Source organism: Leguminivora glycinivorella, chromosome 23 (genome assembly GCF_023078275.1).
Source record: "Leguminivora glycinivorella isolate SPB_JAAS2020 chromosome 23, LegGlyc_1.1, whole genome shotgun sequence".
NCBI classification, from domain to species: Eukaryota; Metazoa; Arthropoda; class Insecta; order Lepidoptera; family Tortricidae; genus Leguminivora; species Leguminivora glycinivorella.
Window position 1 is genome coordinate 355,329 of NC_062993.1, and position 9,975 is coordinate 365,303.

At 37.5% G+C, this 9,975-nt stretch overlaps 1 protein-coding gene across 1 annotated transcript; it reads right to left on the reverse strand.

Annotated features, from left to right (window-relative positions):
* Positions 1 to 201: 201 nt before the first annotated feature.
* On the reverse strand, positions 202 to 1,712 carry LOC125238384 (beta-1,4-galactosyltransferase 7). Its single transcript, XM_048145696.1, has 3 exons — positions 1,508 to 1,712; positions 887 to 1,436; positions 202 to 580 (listed from the first exon to the last, which is right to left on the reverse strand). Exons 1-3 carry the CDS (start codon positions 1,602 to 1,604, stop codon positions 325 to 327), a joined length of 903 nt encoding a protein of 300 aa, XP_048001653.1. The 5' UTR covers positions 1,605 to 1,712; the 3' UTR covers positions 202 to 324.
* Positions 1,713 to 9,975: the final 8,263 nt, after the last annotated feature.

Here is a 9,975-nt window from a genome sequence, read left to right on the forward strand (position 1 = left end):
TACCTATCCAATAATATATCACACGTTGGGGTTGGAATGAAAAAAAATATCAGCCCCCACTTTACATGTAGGGGGGGTACCCTAATAAAACATTATTTTCCATTTTTTATTTTTGCACTTTGTCGGCGTGATTGATATACATATTGGTACCAAATTTCAGCTTTCTAGTGCTAACGGTTACTGAGATTATCCGCGGACGGAAGGACAGACAGACATGGCGAAACTATAAGGGTTCCTAGTGACTACGGAACCCTAAAAACAGAGCAGACAACGAAATTTGACCTATGAAAAATTCACTAGAAACTATGTTTGTTGCTCTCAATTTTAACTCTTTGCCTTAGCCTCTGGCTTCTTAACAACGGTACTCGGACACTGGCACCACGGCGTCTTCTTCTCATCGCACACCAACTCCACAGTCACCACGGTAGCCTCCAGCCCGTCGACAGTGAGCGCGTGCTCGCTGTGCACTCGGTACGCGACGTCGCGCAGGCCGGTCTCGCGGTCGCGCCGCCGCGTCACCTCGCGCTGGTTGAAGCACTTGCGGTGGTCGCGCCGCCGGTAGGTCTTGTCGTGGATGTGTCTGGTAATTTAAGAGATATTTTTAAATTGAAAATGCAGCTTGTGACAATTATGTCATAAACCAAATCAATTGATACTTCATTTATCAAAATTGGTTCAGTAGTTTTCATATGAGAGTGTAACAGCATGACATGAGATTAGAAATTACTTTATCATGCTAATCCAAATTCATCAGATTAACAAAGAAGCAACATTAACAATAAATTAAGAGTTACGTTAGTAGATAATTTTTAGCGTATTTTTCATAAGAGTGGAGTTTTTGAGTTACAAATTGATCAAAAATAACATAGTTCATATGAATACATACTTGAATGTGTCTTCAGGCCCAGTGGTGATCCCTGCAGGCCTCTGTACCTGCAGCCCGGCATCTTTCAGCCGCAGATAGAACTCGTCGTCCTCCAGCCCCCAGCCCCAGTAGTTGTTGGACATGCCGTGCACGAGCTCAAACTGCTCCCGCCTTATCAGCAGAATCCCTCCGATGAACGTTGCATAGTGGTAGTTAGGATGCGTCTGCGGTGATGATATGTGAACGGGGTTGGCAGCTGGATATGTATACTTCAAATTATCATTCATTGGCAATAAATCCACGTCGTGCATCGCTATATAGTCATAATCCTTCTTTGTATGTAGAAAACCTACATTGATCAAGGATGCTCGGTTGAAACGGTTATTATCTTTCTGCTGGATCACAAATATGTGGAACAGGATCCCTTGCCTGTTTAAAAAATCGTGCATGTGCGGGACGAATTCTAGGAGCTCTTCAAATCGATCTCTGAACGGCACTATTACTGCTAATCGCTGTTTTTGAGACAGTTTTGAGCTATGTTTCTGAATCAGTTTAGGTGATGGCAGCTTCTCTGAAGACAAAAATTTCAACTATTACATGTGCTAGGAATAAAGATGAAATAGTTCTGATATAATTACTCACCGTTTTCTATAGGAAGAATGGCTAAATAGCAACCAACGATACAGGTTAGTCCCAAACACGTAAAGAGACATTTTAAGCCGCACATACGATAACCCATTAAGTAGTAATATTGTATATTGACTAGCAGATGAAATTAAAAGCTACGAAGCATAATTACGAGAAACTAGCAACTATTTCATTTAAAAATATTACAAGATAAAATCAACAACTCATGTTACAATTACAATCATTGATATTTTTTGATTGTCAAACTCAAACACAAGCATGTGTCAAGAAAATTGACAGCTGTCATAATTCCAGGGATAGGTACATTTAATTTTCAAAGGCACGCTACGTACGGCACTGTCGGCACAGCATTATTTATTTACTAGAATTCTAACAAAGATCTTCATGTAAATAGAAGTATATGTAGATATTATATTTTAAAATACAAAGATTTTAACAGGCAAAAATTTAAGTACAACCTAGTTAAGTTATGTAAACGTAGCTATATAATTTGAATATTAGCTTTTGTGTTTACAAAGACTGTTTTAATCCGTATGCAAATAAAACACAGTATAAAATGTGGTTAATTCACTCAATTTAAAATTTATCCGTATTAGAAATATGACCCACTTATGAAAAATCGAGTTTAGTAGCCACAGACTATTTTAGTGTTAAAAAATGTACCTACATGATCTAAATCGAGTCGAGTATGGTAGCAAGTAGTTAACTATCGATAATAGATGGCAGCACATGTCTTAAATTGAAACAAAGTAGAAAAAATAAATCACAATAAATCTACCTATATTATAAAATATATAAAATCCTGATTTGTGTCGAGATTGAACAATGGAAGGAGGAACAGAAGGGTTCTCGGCTTCTCGATTTACGCTTAGTTTAGGATAACTCAAAGGGCCATTTTGTACTGAAAAACGTAATCGTACTCGTAATATAACTACATAGTGCGAAAGAGGGAATTTGTACATCGTGTCGATTTAAAACACTCCCTTCGTTTGTGTTCTAATTTATCGCCACTCATTTCGAATAATCTTTTTCGCATTTGTGTCGTAATATATTATTAGTTATGCCCGTCAATAATGCCCGAATTAAATCAGTGGCATTATTGAGAATCCTTCACTGGGCGTTTTTCAGACTCCTATATATAATTAGGTAAACTTTGCTGCCCCACATATCCAAACTCTGGAATAAACTATTGGTCTACGCTTGATCACAATACTTATTTGAAAGTCTGCAACACACTTGTGACTTCTCTGCGATATGATTTTTATCATCATCATCCTCCTTGCGTAATCCCGGCATTCGCCACGGCTCATGGAAGCCTGGGGTCCGCTATAAGCTTTTCATCACCCTCGCACACTAAATGTGATTTTGCACGCAGGCGGAGCGGGAGTTATAGAAAAAATATTCTCCCTAAGGAGTTATGAAATTTCTAGTAACGTATATTATTCTTTTTATCTTTTTACATACTTTTTATATTGCAATATTGTGTGTAACGCCATGGCTTGCGTGGGCGACGGTCGCGCGATGGTCGCGCGACGGCGATGCGACGCATACGAAATCAAACCTTATCGATATGGAATGGAAGTATGAGTCGCGACGGCGACGGTCGCGCGACCGTCGCCCGCGCAAGACACGGCGTAACTCGGGGCGTATTAATATTGCAAACTCGAGTCTTTAAATCGCTCCGGCAGCGGCAATCCGTCGCAATTTAACTTGCTCTCGTTAAATTTGTTTTTTGTCATTCAGAAACATCTGCGAGCGATATTACATATTTTTAAATTAAAGGAAAAAAATGGAAAAATTCACACCAATCAATTCAATTCAATTGAGACTCCAGTGCCTGTTAAGATCTATTCTTACGGGTAGATGTTTGCTATAACGCCACTCTAAGGCGGTTGGGAGTTGAGGGAAGGCATGGATAAATTCGCACACATCCAGCAGGCCTCCGTGGCGCAGCTGGAAGCGGGATGGCCCCGGCAAGGCCAGAGGGCCCAGGTTCGAGTCCTGCCGGAGGTGTGAATTTTTCCATTTTTTCCTTTAATTTAAAAATATGTTACTCTCGTTAATAATATTCAACTTCCTCACCTCGTTGCACAATGTACTATTTCATATCTTATACATGTTACATATTATTTAAGAAGATGATGAAGAAGAAGGATGAGGAATTGGAACTGGTAGATAGTACAGTTTTTCTTGGCATAACTTTAGATTCTAAACTTCAGTGGGGTCCCCATATTGCTACCCTCTCGAATAGACTGAGCTCTGCAGCATTTGCAGTGAGCAAGATCCGTCAGTTAACAGACGTGGAAACAGCTCGATTAGTTTATTTTAGTTACTTTCACAGCATTATGTCATATGGTATTTTACTATGGGGCAGTGCTTCAGAGATAAATACCATATTTGTTCTGCAGAAGAGGGCTATTCGAGCAATATACAAAATGAACCATAGAGACTCACTTAGAGATAAGTTTAAGGACATTAATATAATGACAGTGCATTGTCAATATATTTATGAGAATATTATGTATGTACATAAAACATTTGTAAATTTAAGAAAAACTGTGATGTACATAATATAAACACTAGAAATAAGCATAAGCTTGCAGTGCCCTTCACTCGGCTCCATAAAATTAAAAAATCATTCATGGGTAATTGTGTAAGATTTTATAACAAACTTCCTAATGCCATCACTGAACTGTCTTTTAATCGATTTAAACATTATGTAAAGCGTATACTGATCTCTAAAGCCTACTACAGCACACAAGACTACATGAATGATGAAACACCGTGGGATACAAGTATTGTTGAAAACCATTAATTATATAGCTTATTAATGATGATAATTATTGATAATTCAATGTATTTTTATACAATTTTTTTGACATTTAGAATTTATTCTAGAAGTTTTTATACTAGTATTTTTTTATACAATTTAGATTGATATCATTTTATTAAATCAATGTAGTTTTAAAACAATATTGTTTATTGCACCAATAAATTGCTCTGATATTTAGAATAAGATGAATATTGTACACTGTTGACAATTTAAAAGTGCTTATTGTAAGCCTATTTGAATAAAGAATATTTTGATTGATTGATTGATTGATTGATTTAATTTCCTTGATTTCTTTAAATCGGTCCTCTAAGTGCGTTTTCATATTATCCGATCCGATATGGGATGTCGGAAGGATTTCAAAGGTAAAAATTAAAGATGACGGCTTAAATGTATGGCATATCGGTCCTACGTCCGATATCGGATCGGATAATGTGAAAACGCACTTACGGTGCTTTAACACAGGCAACACAATTCCAAGCAATTTACAAACCATTGCCGCGTTTACTCCATAGTTAGTTGGTGCGCTGCGTATGGAACAACTTGTATTGCCCGTGTAACATCACCGTAGGTGCGTTTACACATTATCCGATCCGATATCGGATGTCGGAAGGATTTCAAAGGCAAAAATCCAAGATGGCGGCTTAAATGTATGGCATATCGGTCCTACATCCGATATCGGATCAGATCATGTGAAAACGCACTAAGACTTCTGAATTGATTAACCGTCTATAGAATTCCTGAGTTTTCAGACAATTTTTTTAAAATTCAACTCCTACATGTAGTTTATTTATGTATAAACTGCTTCTAGTGCGTGATGTGCCTACAAGTACGCTTTATATGCTACCGTTCTGTTGGCACGTGATTTCCTTCCGATAAAAATACTGTACTATGCTATAATTTATGGTACTTAACTTTTTCTGCGCTAACCGGCACTTAGCGGTGTTTATCGAAAGGTCGTTTTAAACTGCAGTATATATCGATTCATCAGCCAATTCGATATTAATTAGACCATCGACTCAGTCAGTCTGATACCAGAGACTAGTAGGATATAGACTGTCCATCTCGGGATACCGTTTTAGTTTGATGTACATTTGCTACTGTCATAATTTGGTTGACAGACAATAATGATTAAATTATAAAAAAAAATTCAAATATATTTTGATACAAAATCATACTTCATTGATTTGGAACAATGCGTTTTATCGGACCATATGTATATCCGATACTATCGGAAGCGTTTTTTGGATGTCGGTCCTACATCAGATATCGGATCGCATAATGTGAAAACAGCCTAACGTTGTCAGAATGCTGAAATGCTATATGGATTTATACTGCGGTGCTTCGTCTTTATTATTTAGTAGTCTTTGTCGCAACTAAATTGCTACAAATGGCTGATCAAATAAAACGGAAACGTCTCTATAGTCACCTGTTATCGTAAATACTATCAATATACTGTCCATTTTTAATTATTGCCTCGTCGGGAGTTATTTAAGCCTTCTATTTAAAGGACATTATTCCCGGCTTATTATGAATGGATAATACTCATGTAATAACGCTATTTGTGGAACAAAGACTCGTTAAAAACGCTCCGCGGGCGATCCATAAATAAGATCCCTGTTTCTGTTTGTTAACTCGAACCCTCAATTAAAGTTCGGAAAATAAACAAACGCCAGAATAACAGCTCCGACTCCTTATTCTTAATTACTTCGACTAAGACGTAACTCAATGCTGGAACTGCCTATTTAGTAGACTTATCTAAGGACGTTGATGTATCGCTATTTGCTGCGTGAAACAGAACGTATTTGTTTTTTTTTAGTCGCCGTGGGCTGCGGCCGTGGCCGTTCGGCCAAACCGTGTAATTAGGGCGATTATAAAAAGTTTAGGTAATTAATTGCTGTGGATTGTGTTCATAGCGCGTGTGTTAAATTGATATTTATTGTTGACAGTTCGTGCCGTGAGCGGGGCTCGTATTTAAATGTTGTTAATTTTTATTCATTGCATTCTCGGGTTTTGAAGCGCGATTTGGAGATAGGAATTTTGTTTGCAATTAAAATTGTTGGATGCGCTCCGCAATCTGGGGTTTCATCTATTGTTTTAATTTAAGAGTGTGTTCCTGCAGCTTATTAAAGCTAAGGTTTTCCTAATGATTGTTATAATATTTTTGTAGATAAGTTTATATAATGTAAACCGTGATGGAACAACCTGGCAAGTTTTATGATGAACTGGGTTTAAAAGTAGCTCAACAGGGGAGCGGAGTGTTAGCATCTCGGCATCGCCTAAGCCTTTGTAACATCTTTGGAGTTTCAGGCGTCCTTTGGCTATGGAAACATTGGAAACTGATTACCACCAGGCGACTGTAGCTAGGCTTATTTAGCACCGACCGATCGAAAATAACATAAATTTTAAGCAATATATTATCTGTTTTTCCTTCCAATGCAGACTAATTGGAACTTTTTATTGTAATTTGTGCACCCATCAATATAATCGACTCTAGTTCTACCCATAGACTCGCGAAGGTTCGAAAGTCGCTCAGTGTAATCGGGCCCAAAATATACAATAAAATTCCTCATGACATTAAAGCTATAAGAAACGATTCGCTGTTTGTTAAGAAACTTAAACTTTTGCTCCTAAGTCAAGCATGTTATACTGTCGAGGACTTTATGAAATGATGTATGAGTGTAACTATTTCTAAATAATGTAATAATATAATTATAGCTGCACAATCATTATTATTATCTCAACAAAGTAAATGTAGACCTAAGTATTCTTTATAATGAATTTAATTAATAATGTAAGTATTTTATTGTGTACCTTTTAACTTCCTATTTCTGTGATAACCTGATATGACCTGTAAAATGTTTAATTTTTACCAATAAAGAAACTGAACTGAACTGAACTGAGTTACACTACAGACGTATGGGTGAACTGTGTGATATGAATTGATAGCAAGTGAATGATGAGATGACGGGCGATAGAGAGGTATGGAAGGGAAGGACATGCTGAGTCGACCCCAAATGAATGGATTAAGGGCAAGAGAATGATGATGATGATGTATATTTCTGTTTAATTTTTCCTCGCAGTAAATAAAACATTATACCATTAAAATCAAAACTATCCCATTACAAAGCAGACGGAAGTGCAAACAATAATTACAAAATAAGAAAGGATCGTCATTACGCCGCGAGCGCTCGTAAAACGGAGCGTTTACAAAATGGCGCCGTTTTTCATTTCCACGACCCTACTCTCTATGCCTGCCTTTTCCTTTAAGGGGAGGTCTCTTTAATATTTTTGTAGCAAACAGAAATGTTACCGATAATTAAAAGTGGAAAATTTTCTGACTTGAACCCACGAATGTATGGTAAAAAAATAATTGCCCTCGCTGAAAAAATTATCTATTGGATGGCGTCTTGGTAGGTCAGATAGATTTATTGGGTTAACGATCCAATGATCAATACAGCGCAGCGTTTCACATTATCCAATATTGGATGTAGTTGAGCTACATGTCCCAGGACCGATATCCTCTAAGACGCCAACTTTAACATCTTTTAAATATTTCCTAGATTCGATATCAGATTGAATACCTACAGTGTGTAAATTAATGTTCTAATGATGAGGATTCAAATCCCATCCAAGACAGTGAATTTTGCCGCTTTTAATTTATAATACAGGGTGAAATAAAAAGGACCATTCAAACTTTGCATAGTGATTTTGAGCTCATAATGAACAACTTTTATTATGAGACCAATGCTGAAATAGAGAAAAAAAAATGGGTGTTTTCATACATTTCGACTGTCATGAAAAAAAAAGATGCCGCTCATTTCTATGGAACAGGTAATTTTTTTTTTGCGATTTCAGCAGTGGTCTCATAATAAAAGTTGTTCATTATGACCTCAAAAGTCACAATGCAAGTTTGAACGGTCTTTTTTATTTCATCCTGTATACACATACATACAATCACGCCTATTTCCCAGAGGGGTACGCAGAGATCACGGATTTCCATTTGCTACTATCCTGACTAACCACTTTTAATTTATGTCTAGGATTATTCAACTTGTAGACTATTAAGTGTACCTATTTCATATTCTGTCACGCTGACCAATGACTTCTGATAGTTCTGATACGACTGCGTGTTACATTCAACTCAGAAACAAAATCTATACCTAGTAAAGTAAATGGCCTGCATTATGCAATTAAATTCTATGCCGAATAAAAAAAACACCCAGTATTTCAATCATCATTAACCTTAATCCACCAAATAGCTCAGGACAAATGGGCTCATGCAAATTCCAAGCCGTTTCCCCGCCCATTACCGTTTTCACCTACAGCGCTATCAACTAACCGAAATAAGTGTCCAGATAACATTGTTTGACCAAACTAACTATCCTTAATAAAGTATAGCGGCCAAACGGGGCTATTACACACTGTACGGACACTTTCGATTGGGAACGATAGGGAGAGACTCTTCTTCTTTCTCTGTTATTTCAAGATAGCAGAATTAGTCCCTCGACAAGGTACAGTCCGACAAGAAATTGTGAGTGTGTTCTAAATTGTAGACATTAAAAAAGGGAAACACTGTGACGTCGTTCCTTTTAATTCAATATTATGGAAGACAACGGGACACTACAATATCACATATACATAACTAAACTCCTAAAGGAGTAGGCGTTTCCAGTCCTCACGATACAGGCTAGACCTATTAGGTACACACTAGTGTGAGGGCTACTGTTTGTGTTAAGAAGCTCTTGTATATTTCTATAGTTTATTTTTCTATTATTACTTAGGCTGTACAGAGTGTAACAAAAATGGTGGTGATCCGTTTAAGGGCGTACTCAGTATCGTATTCTTATCAGGAAAAAGTAGAAGAAAATTTTTTTTCGCTAAAAAAATTTTCACTTTTGTATGAGCCGGGCCGCGCGAATCGGTCGAATCTCCATACAAAGATAAAAAAATTTTTTGCGAAAAAAATTCGACTTCTACGACATTCACGGGAAGAAAGGAGGCGGTTCAATTCTTAGCCCGTTACACGGGAAATTAGTACATTTTTCGAAAAGATAAAATTGTACTAGCTATAATAACCCCGGGCGGCGTTATCTAAAGGAGGGCGAAGACATGACCCTTTGTCCGAAAGTGGCGTCACCACGCGACGCGACGGTCACCACTCTATCGTCCGTGCCCCGGTGTAATTAGATAAAAATTAGCATTCGCTAGTGAAGCGATATTGACAACTAGCCCGACTAAAGAGCTGAAACATCCACTTTTTTCGAAGTTTTCGGTGTAGGTATTTTGCCAGAAAAAATGTTTCTATAAGTCTGACCAAAAAGAGTATTTAAAATGAAAAAGTGGCAACATCGTAATGTCGTCCCGTTTTCTCACACATATTGATTTGAAACGGATGACACTACGATGTTGCCCCTATTTAATTTATACTCTTTTTGGTCGGACTGTACTTATGGGACATGGTCGAAGAAATAGTTCAAGAGGCCGATTCTGCATATAGTAGAGCGGCGAGAGGGTCTCGGAAAAAGTTGATGTGACTGGAGAGTATACTGCTGACAAGTAGTATCGTTGTGATCGGTAGACTTTACTGAGTACGAAATAATGACTTGTCGCATTCTCAGACTGTGGGGGG